The sequence below is a fragment of the Perissodus microlepis genome, chromosome 1, assembly GCF_051167445.1.
Source record: "Perissodus microlepis isolate ML-2025 ecotype Zambia chromosome 1, ASM5116744v1, whole genome shotgun sequence".
NCBI lineage: Eukaryota > Metazoa > Chordata > Actinopteri > Cichliformes > Cichlidae > Perissodus > Perissodus microlepis.
Genome location: NC_140461.1, coordinates 19464136 through 19485544, shown reverse-complemented (window position 1 = coordinate 19485544; position 21409 = coordinate 19464136). Strand labels below are relative to the sequence as shown.

General features: G+C 41.1%; 1 protein-coding gene across 2 annotated transcripts; it reads left to right on the top strand.

The window, feature by feature from the left end:
- The first annotated feature begins 254 nt into the window (after positions 1 to 254).
- On the top strand, positions 255 to 20424 carry dhx38 (DEAH (Asp-Glu-Ala-His) box polypeptide 38). 2 transcript variants are annotated; one of them, XM_084933906.1, is made up of 27 exons: positions 255 to 530; positions 2755 to 3083; positions 3330 to 3523; positions 3776 to 3937; positions 4029 to 4191; positions 5598 to 5719; positions 5810 to 5886; positions 5971 to 6126; positions 6661 to 6822; positions 6942 to 7049; positions 7777 to 7901; positions 8008 to 8145; positions 8385 to 8571; positions 8931 to 9116; positions 9197 to 9337; positions 9526 to 9636; positions 9884 to 10000; positions 10089 to 10196; positions 10295 to 10407; positions 12251 to 12459; positions 13439 to 13593; positions 14200 to 14355; positions 14605 to 14739; positions 15132 to 15257; positions 15346 to 15441; positions 17006 to 17127; positions 19206 to 20424. In XM_084933906.1, the coding sequence occupies exons 2-27, from the start codon at positions 2758 to 2760 to the stop codon at positions 19285 to 19287; spliced, it is 3777 nt and encodes a 1258-aa protein (XP_084790032.1). In that variant the 5' UTR covers positions 255 to 530; positions 2755 to 2757; the 3' UTR covers positions 19288 to 20424. The 2 variants fall into 2 exon arrangements, with proteins under 2 accessions (XP_084790032.1, XP_084790024.1); XM_084933898.1 differs by having other exon boundaries at positions 3327 to 3523.
- The last annotated feature ends 985 nt before the right edge of the window (positions 20425 to 21409 follow it).

Genomic DNA, 21409 nt, shown 5'->3' with positions numbered 1-21409 from the left:
CGGCTTAGCACTTTTCTTATTTTTATTTATTCTTTGTTTTTTATTTAAGTGTTTGTGTTATAGTATGTTTCGCACTGAGTACCGCAGCAATTTCCTAACGTTGTAAATCTGCTCAGCATTTGGCAATAAACCCTTTTCTGATTCTGATTCTGAACATAAAATATAGAAAAAAATATAAGAGATGTAATAATCACTTCAAACCAGAAGCGGCGCTTTTTCATTTGTACGGTTTGGTATCGCCGTACAAAGAAGAAGAAGAAGAAGAAGAAGGATTGTGGGATTGCAATGGCTGCTCCCTCATCTGTAAACATACGCGTTGAGTTTACGAAAACCGATCGTTAATCGTTTTCTTTGACGCCATTAGTGGTGGTTTTGTGATTCATTTTGTGGTCCATACGTTGGCCCCAGATGTTTACGTTCATGTGAGAGTGTTTGTATTTTACGCTGACAGAAACACGCGGCATTTTTGCGCCTTCTTGTCTGGACACTAGCAGCTCGAAGGCTAGCCGAGGCTAGCCGCTCAGTCTGAGGTACGTGATAGTTAGTTTTTTAAATGAAACTAATACTCTTACCCACTAGCTCTTTTATGGAGCAATGTTAGCTGCTTAAACATAATGCGTAGAGCTTACGTAAGCATGTTACCAACTACAGCGGAAGCGTATAGAGCCTCAAGTTAGGTTTTGATACTATTAATGTGATAGGTGAATTTGACAGCTTAAATGGCACCCTAAAAATAAATTGGCTTAGGTCATTTTTAAGAAGCCAAAATAGCCTTTGGTTTCACATTCCAAGCAAAATATTCTCAGATCTAGGCGGAATTAATCTTTTACTTAGATGTGATTTTGACATAAAAAACCTCCCCATAAAGCTCTCTTCCTTTCACCAGCAAGTTTTATTATACTGGAAATTAATATACAAACATAACTATAGCCCACACAACACTCCCCTATGGAACTGTCGCTACATAAACGTTGGAAACAAATCAATCTTTATAAAAAAAATGGTACGATAAGGGCATCTGGTCAGTGATGCATTTGTTAAATGATAGAGGTAAAATTTTATTAGAAGATTTCACCACCAATTATAATCTGCAAATAAATAACAAAGAATTTCAAAAAATTACTAAGGCTATCCCTCAAAACATTCTATGTACAGCATATAATCTTTTTCAAAACCCTGACTATAGATCCCCTGACCTCCCTGAACTCTTGGTAAATGGGCATAACATTACAGCTAACAGTCTAAAAAACTCCCAAATTAGGGAATTATTTACTAATGTTTTTTTCCCTTATAGATCCAATCCAAATTCCATCTCACATCTGTTCTCCGGTGATCAAAAGAAAGAGATCAGAAAAAATTACCTAAAACTTCCCATTCCTCCCAAAGCTAAGGAGGTCCACTACAAAATACTCTCTGGTATTTACCCTTCCAAAGAATTTCTCAGACGTCGCTTTGCTATTGATAATAATTCTTGCTCTTTTTGTGATGGGGATATTGAATCAACAGAACATTTATTTTATGATTGTATATTCTGTAAAGCCCTGTGGAACGATGTGCACTACTGGCTCTTTCCAAAGATTCCAAACTTACTTGAATTTTCTAAAAATGATATTATCTTTGGTTCTCTAAGAAAAGAAAAGAAGCTTGAAAATGTTTTAAATGTAATAATTATTATGGGGAAATTCTTCATTCACAAATGTCGTTTTCTGAAAACAAAGCCGTCCTTTTTTTAATTTTCACAAAGAACTCTGCCTCTTCCTCTCATCTGTTAAATTTATGGACAAAAAACAAGCTCTGGTTCTGAATCATATGATTATTGAACTAGATCTGCTAGAAAACCCCTAAGGTATAATGTCTTTTTTTTTCTTTGTTTGTTTGGTTTTTTTGTTGTTGTTTTGTTTTGTTTTGTTTGTTTGCTTTGATTCTGTTTGGGGTTTGATTTTATTTATTTATTTGTTGTTGTTTGTACTTCCTGTTCATTATCTATCTTCTATATGCTGGAATTCAGCCTGTTCTGATACTATTTCATGTTGGCAAAATAGAATCTTTGTAGAGATTGCCATAATTGTTGTGCATTTCTGTGCAAATAATATAAAAAAAAAAAAAAAAAAAAAGTGATAGGTACTAATACATATGTGACTTATTTCCCACCAAAGATTTATTTATTTCATTTTGGATCGGGGTAAAAAGTTATTATTGCTACTTCATATCCTGGAGGTTTTTTTTTTTTTTTCAAACATCAGTAGTTGGTCAATAAGTAAATAATTTAAATGTTATTACTCTGTGGTTTGGATTATTGATTGGAGCCTAGCTTGGACTCTGAGTATGACTGTCAAATGACGGCCTATCGATACAGTGCTGTGAAAAAGTATTTGTCTCCTTCCTGGTAAATATAACCCGAGTAAATACACACGATTGGAGTTGAATCCAATCGAGATGCTTTGCCAGGTGGCTGAATTAAAGCAGTTCTGGACAGAAGTGTGGGCACGGTGATTCCTCTGGGATGATGTGAAAGACTCATTAGTAGTTATCACAAGCACTTGAGGCAATTACTTTTTTACATAGGACCAGGTTAACTTTTTTCCTTAATAAGTAAAATCATCATTTAAAATTTAGTTTGATGATCTGCAACATAAAAGTGTAATAAATATGCAAAAAAAAAAAAACCTGAGATAGAATGTAATTATGTTATCAATGGTGATATCACCAGCAAAGATTACTAGCACTCCTTCTCATATCATAACTTCTTCACAGATAATGGATGATGACGTGTCAATGCATAGGCTGGAAGGATCCGATCCGACCGTTCAAGTTGGAGGTCTGATTGTAAAGAAGAAGAGCGCTGCTGCAGAGCCCCATGTATTTCGGGCACCCACTCCACGCACATCTTTACTGGGCTTGGATCTTCTGGCAGCACAGAAAAGGAAGGAGCGTGAGACTAAGGAACAAGCAGATTCTAGCAGTGATGACAGGAGTAGCAAGAAGTCAAAGGTTTCCTCCTACAAAGACTGGGAGGAAGGTAAAAGTGACTCTGGATCTGATGAAGAAGACAGTGATAACAATAGCACTGCTAAAAAAGAGAGGTAAGTGTGAACACTCTACAAAGAATAGATAGAAAGGTATTCCATTCATTTTATGAGCTTAAAAAGATTTCATTGTGGCTTGTAGATAAAGTTTTTACAATGTGCTGTTTTATAGTTTATTCGTATATGGGATCGTGACTTGGAAATGGTGCAGAGAGCAAAAAGTCATGGTGTACTTGACTGAGGAATTCTCATCAGAAATCCTATAATGTAATTAAGAATCTTTTATTTTTGTCTCGCTAGCAGGAAGTATCGTGTGACTGGTTCAGAGACGCCCTCAAACCCTGGAGGGGTCAGCGAAGAGTTCAGACGCAGACACCAGCAGAGGGAGAAGGAGAGGCGCGAGCATGGAGTCTATGCCTCCTCTAAAGAGGACAGAAACAGAGAGAGAGACCGAGAAAGGAGTAGAGATAAGGGCAGAGACCGACGCAGTGAAAGAGGTGACTCCATAAATCATTTGGTTTTCTAATAGTCATTAAAATTGACTTTTGGTTTTAGTCCATCCATCGTGATTTTAGTGTGATATTTCTTTTCCTTTTTTTAGTATTTGTAAGAAAGAACCACTCAAAACTCTGGATATTCCTTTGTTTTTTTTGGTTTGTTTTTTGTTTTAACGTTGTAGATCAGGTGATAATGAAAGCAAATATTAGATCAGTTGAGGATGCTGAGATTCCTTTGCTTTTGTCTGTTAGATGACCGCGAGAGCGGCTATAGCCGTGGCAGCAGCAGCAGTCGGTCGGAGCGTTGGGAGCGCAGTGAGAGGAGTGAACGCTCACAGAGGGATGGGTGGTCCGATCGCATCAGCCGGGGCAGTAAGAGAGATGAACCCCAAACTCCACAGAGTCGTCCCAGAGGTTTTTTGCTTTTATTTGAATTTGTTTTATTGCCATGTACAAAATGTTGTGTATTCAACTTGATCACTTACCTTCTTTTGTTTTTACATAGATTCTTTCACTCCCTCCCGCTCCAACTGGGATGAGGATGACAGTGGTTTTGGCAGCTCAAGGCATTCCCAGTGGGAATCTCCTTCCCCTGCCCCGTCTCACAGAGAGTCCGACCGCTCGGAAAGAAGCCAACGCTCTGGCCGAGAGAGTGAGAGAAGGGACAGGTGAGCAACTGTCGTGTATTGTAGCTTAAATTTTTGTGACTCAGGACTAGGGATGGGTACCTGTATCCGGTGCCATGATGGCACCGGTTCTGACATAAACGGTTGTAACCAGACCGAAAAGCAGCGCACATTTCGGTGCTTTATTTCGGTGCTTTTTGTTCCTGAGCTGTGATACACTTTAGATTCTAGCCAATCATTTTACGTTTCCGAGGATAGTAGGCGGGTCCAGGTACGTACGTTCTTTTAGAGCAGAGCTACAGATTAAAAATGCCCAAGGAGGACCGGTCAAATGTATGGCTGTACTTCACAGCAAAATATGCAAACTCAGCAGCCTGCAACAAGTGCTTTAAGCTGATACTGTGATACTGTCAAAGGAGGTAACACCTCAAATCCGATGAAACACCTGGTGACGCATAGCGTTTTTTTTAAAAGCCGAGAAATGCGCCGTATTTGATAGCTTGCTGCGAGACCTCACTCCGTGCACATCTACTGCGGGTGGGTTGCCAGTTATCGGACCCGGAGCAACATCCCCCAAAAACCCGAAGAATAGAGTCCTGGCCCCTAGCCCTGCCAGTGTAGCAGAAATGATGATGATGATGATGGCAGCAGCAGCCGTTCTTCTCTGCGTGAGTAGCTTAATGTTGTTCGTGTGTAATTTACGTTGAGTAGGCTAACCACGCTATTACATTAATGCATGTAAGGTGAACTAGCAAACATCATCATAGCTACATGCGGCTGTCTTCTTGTTTGATGGCAGATACTCCCTTCACCCTGGCCAAAAAGGCTAAAATGACCAAAGAAAAAGTGGAAAACAGCTAAACATGAGAGGTTTTTGGACAAAGTTTGTGTTTTTTCCATTGTTTAAGCACTGCTTCCAGCCAAGAGTGATACCATATATGCCCTATAGCTGCAGAAAAGGCTAACATTGTTATCTTTTTACAAAAAAACAGCTGAACATGAGAGGTTTTTGGACAAAGTTGGTGTTCTCCATTCTTTAAGCACCGGTTTGAGCACCGTTTAAGCACCGGCACCGTTTCAAAAGTACCGGTTTGGCACCGGTATCGGATAAAACCTAAACGATACCCATCCCTACTCAGGACCTGTAATTTTTATTTATTTCTTTGTACTGATCAAAACTGATATTATATATGTAACCCCACACAGAATACAAGATATTGAATTGCATTTAGAATTATTTTCAGCTCTAAATGTTATTTGGCAGCATGGCTATTTGTATTTTATAAAAAATAAAATTCACAGCTCTTTGCTGCGTATCACCAACTGTTATGATCATACTGTTATCATCAGTTTCTTAGATTCATCAGAGGCTTTTGTAAATATGATTGCACTTTGTGTGAAATGCTTAACTGCCACTCGATGCTAACTTCCCATTTATCTGCTTTTAGATCAGTTAGATCAGGTCGTTATCCTGACGACACGCCCCTGCCTACCCCATCCTATAAGTATAATGAATGGGCCAATGACCGAAAGCATTTGGGGTCCACACCTCGTTTATCACAAGGAAAAGGTACTGTTAAAAAAAAAAGAAGCTAAATTGAACCTTCATTCAACATTTATAGTATGTCGGAGAAATTTAATTTCTTTGTCTTTTCTTCAGGGAGGAAAGAAGAAGGTGGTGCAGGAATTATGTTTGATAATGAGGACGAGAAAGAACAGTGGGAGGAAGACCAGAAGGTGAGTACAAAATTATCACTCCTTCATGCCTCATATATAAGCATTTTTTTTTTCTGTTATCTGATTATTTAACTGAAATTACAGCAAGCTGACAGAGACTGGTACATGATGGATGAAGGCTATGATGAGTTCCACAACCCTTTCACTTCCACCTCTGACGACTACGTAAAGAAGAGAGAGCAAATACTTCAGAAGCAGACTCAAAAAAGAATATCTGCCCAGAAACGACAGATCAATGAGGTACAACCATTCTGCTTCAATATTTACCAAAATCAGAACTGTACACCTGCATGCAGTGGCAAATCTTCTGTGTATCTGTATACATGACTTGCCACTGCATGCAGGTGATCTTTGTGTGTGTGCATGTCTTTTAATAATAATAATAATAATAATAATAATAATAATAATAATAATAATAATACATTTTATTTGAAAGTGCCTTTCAGAACACTCAAGGACACAGAATAATAAAAGCAAGCAGTTTACACAATCATAAAAGAATAAGTCATAAAACAAATTTAAAATAGGAGAGTGGAGAGGTTATGTGGGATAAGCTATTTTGAACAAGTGAGTTTTGAGTTGGGTCTTAAAGAGAGAGATGGAAGAGATATTTCCAGAGTCAAGGAGCAGAGCAGCTGAAAGCCCTGCTCCCCATGGTGGCAAGACGGGAGGTTGGACAGAGAGAGAAAGGGAAGAAGAAGATCTAAGACACCGAGATGGGGCGGTGATCTTGTGTGGGTATACCTTTGTAAGAGGCTGTGATTCTTGTTAAAGGACAACGAACGGTGGGAGACCAATCGAATGCTGACCAGTGGTGTGGTGCAAAGGTTGGAAGTGGATGAAGATTTTGAGGAGGACAATGCCGCCAAGGTTCACCTGCTGGTTCATAACCTGGTCCCTCCCTTCCTGGATGGAAGAATAGTCTTCACTAAACAGGTAAAGCCTCTCATCATTAACATTTTCAATCTCTGAGATGTTATATTTGTCTCATGATTACGCTTGAGGAATTTCTTAGCAATTTTAGTGTCAATATGTGTGTGTTTGTCCTCCTGCAGCCAGAACCTGTCATCCCTGTGAAAGATCCTACTTCTGATATGGCCATCATCTCTAGAAAGGGCAGCCAGCTGGTCCGTAAACATCGTGAGCAGAAAGAGCGAAAGAAGGTATGCTGGGCATGCAATTCCACTCAGACAGGTTCACAGAAAATGATTTAGTGACCCTGCCTCAGACTTCATGCTGGTTCAGTCTGAGAATGGTAATGGCATTTAGTGCAGTGCACAATATAACTTAGTGTGCAAAAGTATGTAAAGCTGCTGCAGGATTCCTTGCCCTTCTGAACACTGAAGACATTTCTTTATAACTGGCTTTGGTTTTGGGATTGTTGTGTCATGCTGCAGAATGAACGTGGGACTGATGGGACACCTGCCTCATGGAATTACAAAATAAAGACTCTAGATATCTAAAATGCCTGAAAGTGTTGCACAGTAGATACATTATATAATAATAATATGATAATAACAGATCTATGATCATATTACAGATTCCTGATTGTAATAATGTAATCTATTAAATGCCCTATTATTGTGCAAGGTGTCATATACATTGTGTAGTTTGGTATTGCACAGTTGTGTAGGAAGCCACATACGATCCAAATCTCTAACAAATGAAATTAATATGTAAATAAATTGTGATAGGCTTACGAACGCATGTCTTATGCTACTGTTGTCTAACATTCCTTCATTAAATGAATAATCACAATATTTTAATCCGTGTCGGTGTGAGGAATAAATCATTAATGAGGCAAAACTATTGGATGACTCTGACACCAGATGCTGTGTTCACTCTTTTTCTGATCTGAATATGTGTACTTGCCCTTAATTATGTTTTCAGGCACAGCACAAACACTGGGAATTGGCGGGCACCAAGTTGGGGGATATCATGGGTATTAAGAAGACGGAGGATGAAGACATGCCAGGGGGCAAAGCTGTAGGAGAGGATGGCAAAGTAGATTACAGGTGAGCTGACAGACATTTTCTCTTTTATTAATAATCTGGCTTGTAGCATTGAAGTCTAGTGTTTGTCTGATCTACTGTATTCATTTTTTTGTTGTTTTCTTTACAGAGCAGAGCAAAAATTTGCAGACCACATGAAAGAGAAGAGCGAGGCCAGCAGTGAATTTGCTAAGAAGAAGAGCATTCTGGAGCAGAGACAGTACCTGCCTATCTTTGCAGTCAGACAGCAGCTTCTTAATATCATAAGGTATTGATACCAAGACTATGTTGGTTGTTTTCCACCTTTAAAATGTGTTTGACATTAAAAGACAGAGGGATGTGGGTGATTGGACAAATATTTGTTTACACTCATCAACTAAGCAGTTTATTTGATTTGCTTACAATTTAATGGATGGTGGAATTAGTCACAAGAAACTCGTATTAAAACTGAGATGAGTTCTTTGAGTATAACCTTCAATTTTTAATTGTGTTTACTGCAAACTGCAGGGACAACAGCATAGTGATTGTTGTTGGGGAAACCGGCAGTGGGAAGACCACCCAGCTGACCCAGTACCTGCACGAGGATGGCTACACCAGATACGGCATGGTGGGTTGTACTCAGCCCAGAAGAGTGGCTGCCATGAGCGTGGCCAAGAGAGTCAGCGAGGAGATCGGCACCAACCTCGGAGAGGAGGTAAAGCCAACACACTGGAGCCATCTTGCATATTCTGTGTAACACTGCCATCTAGTGGGCAAGAGGAAAATATCAGGTTTGTTAGCGACCTGGAATGTGGCAGTGAATGAAATAATCAACTTCAAGTGCTGAAAAATAGTAGTAGGTAAAGGGAGAACCTATTTTTTTAGAGGGTTTAAAATAATTCTGTTTTACTTCTGTCAGTAGGTACTATCTTTGCTTTAATTGCTTCCCCCCCTTCATTTTTATTAAAATTAATATCTGTGCATGTCACACAGGAGTATTGGCTTAGTGGTAATTCTCTCACATTTTTTTTTTTTTCCAGTTTCACTTGATTATTTTGACAATGTTTCCTCTAGGTTGGTTACGCAATCCGATTTGAGGACTGTACATCTGAGAAAACTCTGATAAAGTACATGACAGATGGAATCCTGCTCAGGGAGTCACTGAGGGAGTCGGACCTGGACCACTACAGTGCTGTTATAATGGACGAAGCTCACGAGCGCTCACTGAATACTGACGTGCTGTTCGGTCTGCTGCGTGAGGTCGGTACAACATACTTTTATGAGAAGAATACTCGATGATGTCAAGCAAGCTCTTCACTTCTGTTTGCTTTTCCTATCAGGTTGTATCTCGGCGCACCGATTTGAAACTCATAGTTACGTCTGCAACCATGGATTCTGACAAGTTTGCATCATTTTTTGGCAACGTACCTATATTCCATATTCCAGGGAGAACATTTCCAGTTGACATTTTGTTTAGCAAGGTATGTTTATGTTTTTATTCCTTATTTCGGGTATAAGAGCCTATCTGTGAACCTTGTATCATACGTGTAATAAACGTAAATTAGGTTGCCATATTTTTACCTCAACATGAAGCTTTCAGTTTATGAAATACAACTAGTTCATATATTATGCAAAGTCTGGATGATTTGTTGTGTCTGGTGCTTTGTAGACACCTCAGGAGGACTACGTGGAGGCAGCTGTGAAGCAAGCATTGCAGATTCACCTCAGTGGGCTGGTGGGAGACATCCTCATTTTTATGCCTGGGCAAGAGGACATTGAAGTAAGCAACATGACTGTGATACATATATATATATATATAATTTTTTATTTATTGTTTTGGTTTGTGTGCTCTCACCAAAGTTATTCTAGTTTTAGTAAAAAAGAGAAAAGCAAAATTTTTGAGAAAACTAACTGAATCAATTTTGTGAACTTGGAAAACGAAACTAACTAAAATAAAATAAAAACATAGAGGAAATATCTTAGTTTTAGAGTCTGGTAAAGTTTTAAGTATTTCCTTGTTATTGCAGGTGACATCGGATCAGATTGTGGAGCGTTTGGAAGACTTGGAAAATGCTCCTCCTCTAGCTGTGCTTCCCATTTACTCTCAGCTTCCATCTGACCTCCAGGCCAAGATCTTCCAGAAGGTTTTTATCACTTGTGAATTAATTTAAATAAAAATGTTACGCAAACTAATAACCTTCAGCTAATTAATTTTCTTTCGTCGCTTGCTAGGCTCCAGATGGTGTGAGAAAATGCATAGTCGCTACAAACATCGCAGAGACGTCCCTCACTGTGGATGGTATCATGTTTGTTGTGGATTCAGGCTATTGCAAACTTAAGGTAGCTCAATCCCGCTGAAGATATTTTTATTACTGTACAGTATTTAAGGAAAGTGACACCATTGATATTTACTTCCCTTTTTTTTCCCTATTCAAAAGGTTTTTAATCCTCGCATTGGAATGGACGCGCTCCAGGTTTATCCTATTAGCCAAGCTAATGCCAACCAGCGTGCTGGTCGAGCAGGACGTACAGGACCAGGGCAATGTTACAGGTAATATTCAGGCCCTTGTCTGCTTTATGCACACTCGGTATTTGTGCAGACACATTCACATGGCACATTCAGGATTTCTGAGCTGGAATTAGTGCATAGTTTACAGTTTTAGCAGTTTTGTTTTTTGTAACTCAGGCTTTTTCTTGTTTTCAATACTGAAAGTCTTTTGATCCTTTAAGAGGGAAGATATTCTCATTCAGCCTGTTTTAAAACCCTCTCACAGTAACTATGTGCAATCCAGTTCCACATTACAATTGTAAATGTATTTTTGGCTGAATGGCACATATTCAGAAACAAACCACCCGGGGTTAGAGTCAGGCTTTTATTCTGCTCCTGCTTGTCTAAAAAGCTTGCATCATTCTGGTTGAACTGTTTGTTAATGTGTTCACAAATTGTGTTCATGTGTGTTGTGGCCATGCCTTCAAGACAGACAGAGGCAGCAAAGGAGGGAGAGTGCCAGAAGCCTAATCTCTGGAGGATTTCATGCAGTTTGACTGTTTGTACAGCAGGAAAGGAGATCCTTTTAGAGGTTTTACTTGACCCCTCGCTCTTTGGATATATTATAACTTATTATAACATATTATAGAGACTTGCTGACGTGCCTACACATAGTGAAGCATTTTGTATTTGAAATGAGCTGTGAGGCCCACGTATGCTGAGATAAATCCTACCCACCTGCTCTTAACACACAAGCTCACAAAAATATACAAAGAATCGGTTTTGGAACAGCTTTACACGGCGCAGTCGAGGCGTTTGAGCAGCTGCGGATGTGAGAGCGCACAGAGAGATTCACGGTGATTTACTCAGCTCGTGTGGAGAATTCCCTGTTCAAAGATCCTTTGAGCGTGTGTGGGTGCCTGCAGTAGGCACCCACACACGCTCAAATCCCTCAATGTTCAAATCATCCTGTAATTATAAGCACCTACACCAGACTGCTGTAATTGCTGAAAGAGATACTTTAACCCATGCTCAGGAAGTTTCCCTGAAATTTCCCTTTGCAGTCGTTCTACAGTCGGGTCCATAAATATTTGGATAGTGACACTTTCTTTGCCTCTGTACATCACCACAGTGGACTTTCAATAAGATAAAAATGTAGACTTTTGCTTTAATTCAAGGGGTTTGATAAAATTATTGCACTAACTGTTTAGAAGTTCACTGAAAGGAGTATCATGACCGGTTGAGGCCTGTTGCCTCGTGGTTTAACGACTGAAGGATGTTAGGCTGAAAACAAAAAACTTTAGGAGGGGTCAAATCAACAATTTGCTATGTTCTTAAAAATAATGATTATACTGACCAGGTCAGCAGCTTCACAACATCTAACAAAGTCAAAAACACCATCAAGTAGGTGGGGGTATCAAGAGTTTCCTTGATGAGGTGCAGACCACTGTTTAAAGTCAAGAATGGGAAATCCAGATTAGAGTTTGCCATAAAACATTTAAAAGAGCCCGCACAGTTCTAGGAAAAAAATGTGACAGATAAAAGCAAAATTAACTTGTTCCCAAATCATGGGAAGAGAAGGGAAAAGGAAACATTTTCAAACTGTGTGAAAATGACTGAATTGTAATTGCAGTTCATGTAAAAAAATAAATAATGAAAATCTTCCAAATTAAAGCTGGAAGTCTGCATTTCAGTTATTTGACTGTGTGATTTTAAAATCCACAGCAGCGGCTTGTTTTACAGTCCAAAAGCTTACGGACCTGACTGTATGCTCGGTACTTTCCTAATGACGTGTGTCCACATAATAAGATGAGCATATTTCATCTTCTCCATTTAAGCTCTCAGTTTGCTTCAAAAACAAGCAAACCAGTTTGACCGTTACTCTGTGTCTCCTCCGCCCGAACAGGCTGTACACTCAGAGCGCCTTTAAGAACGAGATGCTGACCACCACCATACCGGAGATCCAGAGAACCAACTTGGCCAACGTAGTCCTGCTGTTAAAGTCTCTGGGTGTTCAGGATTTGCTCCTTTTCCACTTCATGGATCCACCACCCGAGGATAACATGCTCAACTCCATGTACCAGCTCTGGATCTTGGGAGCTTTGGACAACACAGGTTTGTGTCTAGTGTCCAACTGGAAATCCTCCCCCCATTTAAATTGATTTCTAGTATGTCGACTTTTAAAAAAAGTGTACAATTATTATATTACAAGTATTATATTTTCAGATTAGTGATGACATAAAATAAAACTAAGTCTAAATGTATTTCTATATCCTCCATCTGTGTTAAATGGACATGTAAAATTATATACCAAATTTGTTGTAGCAGGCTGGACTTAGCCCAGGTCAGTCGTTTTTCCAGTAGGGCCAAACAATATAAATCATTTTCCTGAAGTGATGACAGAGGATATTGGGTATTTAGGAATTGCATTTCCCCTCTGAGCGCTGCTTTGAGCTGATACATAGTGATTGTGACACCCCAAACACAGGCACGAGACCGGCTTCTGTAAAGGATGCTGCATTGATAATGCAGACGCTGCAAACAGGCCTGGAGGAGACAGTTGTGAGGTTTAGCCAGTGGAGTAATTGCCTAGTAACTGATCCTGTGTTTGATTTGACTGGTCGGGTCTCATTTTGGTCTCATCCTTGGCCAGATTCCAGGGGATTTAGGGATTTGGGGATAAGGGGGGACTTTTGATGATTCCCTGTATGGTGTGTTAACAGCAGATTATCTCTGATTAAGGCTTACCTGCCCCAAACTGGCTTCTCTGCTACTCTGCTTTTCCTCCTCGTAAGCTTCTTAGACTCTTTCGTCTAATCATTTAAATCAGAAACTGCAAAGTTTTTTGATCTCACACTCTATTTTTTCCCCTACAAGTATTCTCAGCTGTCAGCAGTTCATTCTACTCTCTCACAGTGAAAGATAAATAAGTGTCACACAATGCTGCCTTCTCCCTTACGCCAGCAGGCTTTTGATGGAAAAGCAGCTTATCCACTCATCTTAATACTTGTCCCTCCTACATTCTTTACATGTCATGTACGTTTATATTGCACACACGCTGAGTTTGTCACGGTGTCCTCTGTCGTCCTTTCAGGAGCTTTGACACCAACGGGACGTCTGATGGTGGAGTTTCCGCTTGACCCCGCCCTCTCTAAGATGCTGATAGTGTCCTGTGACATGGGCTGCAGTGCTGACATTCTCATCATCGTCTCCATGTTGTCTGTGCCAGCTATCTTTTACAGACCTAAGGTACAACTCCTTTTTTTTAATTTTTAACAATGTGATTTGTTGTTTTTTCTCGAAAATAAATATGAGCTCCCGTCACATGACTTCTTGAATGTGAAAAGGTTTGCTCTAAGAAGCAAATGATGACATGAGAATCGCATCAAAAGCCTGACATCTGCACTGTTTTAGTATATTTTGGTCCATATAAAGCCCAGGGAGCTCTTCGGAGTTTAAAAGCTTTCCTTTTTTTCCCCCTTTCGTATCGTTTCCACCTCAGACGCGCACTGTTCTGGCTCACTCTTAGCACCCTCATGGCATTATTTTTAGTTGTTGCCTTTTCAGTGGAAAAGCTAATTCACTGTACCAGACAGAAGACAGACACAGTTGGTGACTAGCAGCTTAAAAGTCTGATAATTCCCTCAGGAATTAGTGGAGACTTAAAAAAAACAAAAGTAAAGGAAAAAGTGAAGAAAATGAATGTTGGACTGTGCTACGTGGCGGGGAACATAACTCCATCCAAACAAATTTGCCGTATAATATTACGTTTCTGCTACACGCTGGTTAGCTGTTGCATTTTTAAACACTAATAAACACTTTTAAATATTAAACTCTGTCTGTGTGATTTCACAGGGTCGTGAGGAGGAGAGTGACCAGGTGAGGGAGAAGTTCTCAGTCCCCGAGAGTGACCACCTCACCTACCTTAATGTGTACATGCAGTGGAAGAACAACAATTACTCTAGCATCTGGTGCAACGAGCACTTCATCCACACCAAGGCCATGCGCAAGGTCAGACTTGCACTGCTTCACCTATTCTCTCATTCACTTTGCACTTGTAAACTCTGTTATATGAATATTGTGCAGTTTTAATGGTTAATAGTGTCAAGTTTGCTGTTTGGGCAAAGTTTAAATCCTGTGAGATTTTCAGGGTGTTACATTATTGCAATGATATGTATTTTTTAAAACAATCGTAAGCAGCCAGGTTGGACTTGTTTTGTCTGTTGGGGTCTACCTCCAATAAATCTGGTGTTTGTGCAGGTGCGTGAGGTACGCTCCCAGTTGAAGGACATCATGGTGCAGCAGAGGATGAACCTGGTTTCCTGTGGTTCAGACTGGGACATCATCAGAAAATGCATCTGTGCTGCTTACTTCCACCAGGCTGCCAAGCTCAAGGTACTTTCTTCACTTACGGTTTCCTTCAGTTAATATGTTACACCTGGTGGCGACTGGTTGTGGCAGATTTATAGCAGCATAATTACAGAGTGGTGAAATATCCCCCCTGGCCTCCCATTAATACAGCGGTAAAATCTGAAAGGAAATTTGAAATCATGACTATATAATCAAGGTTCTCAGTTTGACTTATGTGTAGGCAGCTAACCCAAGCAATCATAGTAATGCTGGATATACTTTAAATTTATTTTCCTGCTGTCCAACCCAGGTGGAGAAGCAAATTAGCCCAGATGACCTGCTTTGCTCTGACCTTATAGTGCAAACATAGGCACAGGCACACTGCAGGAACCAGGATCCTGAACATTTAATTTATTTATGCATGTGTTTGCTCCCAGGGCATTGGGGAATATGTGAATGTGAGGACAGGTATGCCATGTCACCTCCATCCTACCAGCTCCCTGTTTGGTATGGGCTACACTCCCGACTACATCATCTACCACGAGCTCGTAATGACCACAAAGGTAAGAAGACTGACTGCTGCAGATTTTTGGCAAAAAACAGTTGATGGTTTTTAATGTTGCTGATGTTAACTTGTGCTTTGTGTTGCAGGAGTACATGCAGTGTGTGACTGCAGTGGATGGAGAGTGGCTAGCAGAACTGGGACCCATGTTTTATAGCATCAAACATGCTGGAAAAAGCAGACAGGTAAGTCAAGAAATGGGTGGAGCAGCATACAGGTGGATGCTGGGGTTGTGGAAGGGGTGAAAGAGCAGGCAGCTCTGACAGGAAGGTCAGAGGGAGAGGTGGGAAATTCTGTGTAAATATAAAAAATACATTTTTGTGTTGTTTTTGTTTCGACCCCTCAGATTTACCTTGTAACCCGTAGCTGTGGTCCTTATCAGCTTTTCGGTGTGGTGGCAACTTTTCTTAAAAAAAGATTTTTTAGACTCAGGAGTAACGTAGTTTCCATCCTAGTTGTGGAGCACTGGACTGGCTCTTTATTCACCTCAAAGGTGCGTGAGGGAGCGTGGGAGTTTGCCCAACCAGTCTACATGTGTTTTGTGGACCGTGTCCCTGTGAGCATCCTGTGAGTACAGGCTGACTGCCCCGTTGCTATGAACCATTTATTCCCTGTTCAGTCGTAGTGAGAGCTTGGCTTGCATCGCCAGCAGTAAATCGGATCCTTTCCCATCAGGCCTGCCCTTGTTCATAACTTTTATGGATAGAAATCCTAGTCGCAGCCAAGTGGTGTCAACTTTGACAGACTTAGGATCATGTCTCTGCTCTTCGCAGATGATGTGGTTGTCTTGGTCTAATCAGCTTCCACTACAGTGTAAAGTGGCTGGGATAAGAATTGGCACCTCCAAAGATTTATTTTTAGGGTTTACTTTTATTTTATATTTTTAGCAGCAAAGAGGAGAAGAGAAAGACGGGCAGAGAAAGCAGGGGAAGACATGCAGCCAAGGGCTGCAGGTCAGACTGGAATCCAGGCCCGCTGCATTTCAGCTGTAGGGCATTCGGGCACCTGCTCAACCAGTGAGCTAAATCAGCATCCAGCACCTACAAGTCTGAGTCCATGTTCCTCAGGGTAGATTGCTCACTCTGATTAGGGGATGAGCTGTTGCCCCAAATGGAGGAGTTTCTGTGGCGGGCCTCACAAGTGAGGGGATAGGGAGGCGTGAGATTGACACCTTATGAACACAAGCTCAAAAAAAATTAGATTATGGATACAATCGGCAAAAATGAGCTTCCTCTGAAGGTGGCTGGGGAATAGAGACGGGGTGAGGGACTCAGAGTTGCTACATATCAACATCGAAACCAGCCAGTTGAGGTGCGTTGGGCATTTGACGAGGCTGCCTCCTGGACGCCTTCCAGGTGAGGTGTTTCTGGCCTTAGTGGAAGAAGGCCCCCGGGGCAGAGCAGCATATGCTGGAAAAGTTAACATCTCAGCTGGCTTAGGAACGCCTTGGAGTGCCTCCGGATGAGCTGGAGAAGTTGGCCTGGGAGAATGAGGTCCAGCACCTCCCTCTGGATAAGCGGCAGTGGTAGACAGGTGGAGTCACTTGTTCCAACCTGGAAATATCCTCAGGCAGAAAGACAGATCTATAAGTGAAACGAACTAGACTTACCTGCACCATAAAATTCTCTTCTCAGAAGAGCGGAGATTGTTAATAGCACTGATTTTAGAATAACATGTTAACATTGACTTGTGCATGTAAACATTTCTGTATTTTTCTTTTTAAACCATTTGTCCGTGTTCAACTTGTAGGAGAACCGTCGCAGGGCCAAGGAGGAGATCACCAACATGGAGGAGGAGATGGCCATGGCCGAGGAGCAGCTGCGAGCTCGTCGAGAAGAGCAGGAGAAGAAGAACAACGCCGGCAGCGTGAGGTAAGGCGGCAACAAATCTCCCCTCCTTTTGGTTCTCTACACGGGCCTCGTCCAACAATAGTTCCCTGTGGCCCTCATTTTCCATACACAGTCAAGATTAGAAACGTTTAATTTACCTACCCTGCTGCCAATCCCCTATCTCCACCCCTCCCTCCCTCCCTCCCTCTACTCCACCTTTCTCACTCTTCATGATGAGCTTTTCTCACCTCTGGTCCCTCCAGACGAGACAAAAAGAAATAATATTGACTCCTGGCTGACCCCCATTACTGCAGCAATTTAAATTGTGCCATAGCAGAACAGAGAAAGGAGGGGAATGTTCATTTTCAAATTAGACCAAAAAAATTAATTTCACACCCATCTCCGAGCTTTACATAGAGAAATAGGGTTATAAAGACAAATTTAAAAAAGTCCCTTTATTGTTAATTAATCAGCTGGTTTTTCTGTCTCGAGCTTAGCGTGGCCACATCTGTGACAGATATGTTGAAAATAATCACACTCGAGGTATAGGATTAAGAATCAGATTTAAGAAGAGGAAGCTGGGCGTGTGATAATGAAGTTGAAGGCTCTCCTGGGCTCGTGGCTGTCTTTGTCCTCTGGCGGGCCTCACGAGCGTCTCCTCTCGGAGTTCAGTGTGACTGGGATGAAATATGTTGTCGGGCGTGCTTTCGAGTGGCAGCTGCTTATCACCCGTCTCCCTGCTCAGCAGCGCAGATCACTGCTGTGAATTAGTAAACAGCCCTGTTGCTTGTGTTGTGTATAAATGGGGAGCATTGAGTGTTTTTGGAGCCTGTGTGTTTGTTCTATATGAAATGCTTAAGAGACAACGCAACAAGTTTTAACTCCAATGGTTAGCACCATCTCTCTGTGTGGAGTTTGCATGTTCTCCTTGCGTGGCTTCCTCCCACAGTATACACGGAGTCAGGTGAATCAGCGATTCTCAATTAACCTGAGGTGTGAATGGAGTGTGACTGGTTGGTTCTCTGTCTGTGTTAGCCCTGCAACAGACTGGCAACCTCTGCAGGGTGTATCCTGCACCTCACACGAAGACAGAAGAAGAAAGTGGTTGGATGGTCTTATATGTTTTCAGAAATAGAGATTTTGACAGTTTTATTCTGTAATGTGCTTGGTCTTCTTATGAATTCTACTCCCTCCCCCTAAAAATCCTAAATATTAAATACATTTCAAAAGAAAAGTCTCAGATTCCTGTTGACACATTAGGTTGAAAAGCATTTAGTAATAGTAAAGTGTAAATTGCACTTTCCAGCAGGTTCGAGTTACCACTTCTGCTGTTTGAGAGCGGGGAGCATTTAATAAACAAACAATATTTATCAGACAAACTGAGCATGTGGTAAAAATCTAATTGAGTGCACCAAGTAGATGTAGTTATCTGTCATATAGTGCAGTTGCACACCAGTCAGCAGTGATTACATTTTAAAACTTTACATAACATTAAAAATTAGCTGGAACATGTTAGATCAAGTATTCAGATATATTTAGTCCTTTAGGAATGGTCAGTGGGCCAGCTGACACTACGCTAAAAAAAGTGTATCACTGTTATAAAACATGCACCACCAGTCAGACATTCATGTTCACTGAGCTTAATGGAGCTACTGGAAGCGTGTGTGTTAAGGGAAGCACAACATTTTCTCCCAAAGTGACCGGTAAGCCAGAGAGCAGGGACAGATTGACAGAAGGAGGTTATGGCCTGATTGTTGTAATTGCTGCAGGTGTGTGTGTGTGTGTGTGTGTGTGTGTGTGTGTGTGTGTGTGTGTGTGTGTGTGTGTGTTAGCAGGAGGGAGGCACGAGAGAAGTGTCAGTGTCACACTGCTGTAATTAAAGATGATAGATTGCACTGTCAGAGGCGTCAGGCTCTACGTCCCAACACTCTTCACAGAGACACACCGCTCTGTCTTTTCATTCATTCTCCTCTTCATGCAGCTTTAAAAACCCAGCTCTTTTAACCCAGAGTAGGAAACATTCAGTGTTGACCAAACACCGCAATAAGGAATAAAGCTCTTGTTGTGTATGTTGCCACAGGAAGTAACTTGTCTGCACCTCCTTCTCTCTCCTGATTCAGGGCGGTGAAAATCTGCACGCCAGGAAGGAAAGAAGAGGTCCCCATGACACCCAGACGCACCCCCGCCCGCTTCGGACTGTAAAATGGCTTCTGGAAGTAAGAAGCTCCCGATCCATTTCCGCTTCTAAGCAGTCACTGTCATCGAGGCTCAGACCACACCAGCAAAAGCAAAAACAGTGCAGCTTTCAGCCATTTCTTCCTCCCAGTGTGGCCATCAGCTGCAGTTCATGTTCAGACCACTAGAGTGAGAACTTGTATAAGGCACAAGACTCGGAGACTACCTGGGTTGATCAGAAAGCCTCCCTCCACCTCCATCACCTTCACTAGTTGTTTCCATGATGCATTTTAAGGAAAAAGGACTGTGCTGTTTTTTTCTTTCTTTCTGTTCCCCCATAAACAGTATTTATATGTGCTTATTATTGAAAGGCTTTTAGAGAGGTGTTGACAATAATTGTACCTCCACTAAAAACTCAAACGTAATTTTCTATATTCCTGACGGTATTGTCAGAGTGCAGCTGATAAATGGTAAGCTGATGTAAGTGTTACGTGTCTTCATGTCCTTGTATTTACTAGTTCTTGCAGTGTTGTGACTTGAACGACATGTGCCACCTTGAAGTGCTCCTCTACAGACTGAAGCACTATTGAAAATGTACTTGTGGCACGAGTGTCTACTGACTCTACAGTCGTATTGTCATACGCCCTAATACTCACATGCAGGCTTAGGCAATTGACCTTTTTTAACTCCTGTTGACCTTGTTCCAACAACGTACTGTGGCTGATCATCGCTTCATTATTTCACCACGCTGGATTAAATATATAAACGGTGTCACTGTTATGGCAAACATTACCTTCTTGGTTTTCCTTGAAACAGATGTTCAGAAATGCTCATATGCCTTTGTTGGTGTGCACCTTCCGCTTTACCCTCAGCTGATCAGAATGCCATGCAGCTTCACATAGACTGGTGTCTTTTTTTCGTCCTTTTACATGAAACTCAGCTTATGTTTCTTTTTCTTTCTACATCTTTTACAAATGAGGGTGAATAAACATTAGCAATTTTAATTTTTCTTTTTAAATCCAGTGTAGTTCTGATGCATTTTCTGCACATTCATGCAAAACATTGGTTGGTTTTGCAGTGCTGTGAATAATGATTTGATAAGTGAAAATGATGCAACTCAGTTTTTGCTTATGTATCTATTAAAACTAAGTGGCAAACAATTAATTTAGAAGTCATTAACTATGATCATAAAGCATGTCCGCCGTTAAATCAGGTTCCACACCCAGAGGTTGGGCACTGAAAAGGTAACAATGTTCTCTGTTAACCAACCAGTTGAGTCTTTATTAATATTTTTCATCATATTTTATCAAAAAATACTCCAAAAGTCACAAAGAAGAAGTTTGAGAAGAAGATGACCGGGAGGAGACGAGTCTCTGAGAGGACCACGACTGGAAAAGTTTGCCAAGTGTTAATAAGGAAGCATCCAAAAAAGCTTAGTAACAGCTGATTAAAACAAACTGGAGGCTCAGAGGTTTGTCTGCAACGTTGTCCAACGCAGCCACATTGCTGATGATGCGAAATTTCCCCCGTCAGCTTCACATTTAAGAACTGAGGTGAGTGAAACTGATCAAAGGGAAACAGAAAGTGAAAGCCCCGCATCTACATGTGTGCTGATATGTTTTGGATGAAGAGCTGGGCTATTAAAGCTGTATGTAAATCTTCAGGTTACAAGACTGTTGAACAACGCCTTGGATGGAGAGCCAGCGTCTTTATCACAGTCACACTTAGATTTTTTTTTTCCCTTGTTTTTTTATGTTACTTAGAGGAAACCTCTCCTGCCAGCTGGCATCAATGTGCAAGGAAAGACGAAACAAAGCTCGGTCTGCTTGTGAATTCTACAAATGCCAGCAGTGTTTTCCCTCTCAGCTGACTTCCTTTTCCACAGGCCTTTCTTGTTGGTCAGTGATCATCTGTCTCACTGTAACTCTAATGCAAATAAGCATATTATGAGTCCCCTCAATCCCCTCATTTCTCCAAGTCATCTTGATTGAGTGTGGCAGGTGGAGGAGGGGATGGATATAATGGACTCCACCAACTTTAATGAGACAAATCTCAGCTATGGGCTGACATTTTGAAATTGTCCTTGTGAATGACAGTGTCAGCAGTCACCTTTACTAAAGCTTTCCAGGGACGGTGCCTGTAATGATGG

Excerpts from the sequence above, each read along its gene's own strand:
- dhx38 (XM_084933898.1), top strand. The coding sequence starts at position 2,758 with ATGGATGATGACGTGTCAATGCATAGGCTGGAAGGATCCGATCCGACC. Across the intron at positions 8,146-8,384 it reads CAGCTTCTTAATATCATAAG|GGACAACAGCATAGTGATTG; the intron begins GTATTGATACCA and ends TGCAAACTGCAG. Across the intron at positions 9,338-9,525 it reads TTGACATTTTGTTTAGCAAG|ACACCTCAGGAGGACTACGT; the intron begins GTATGTTTATGT and ends GGTGCTTTGTAG.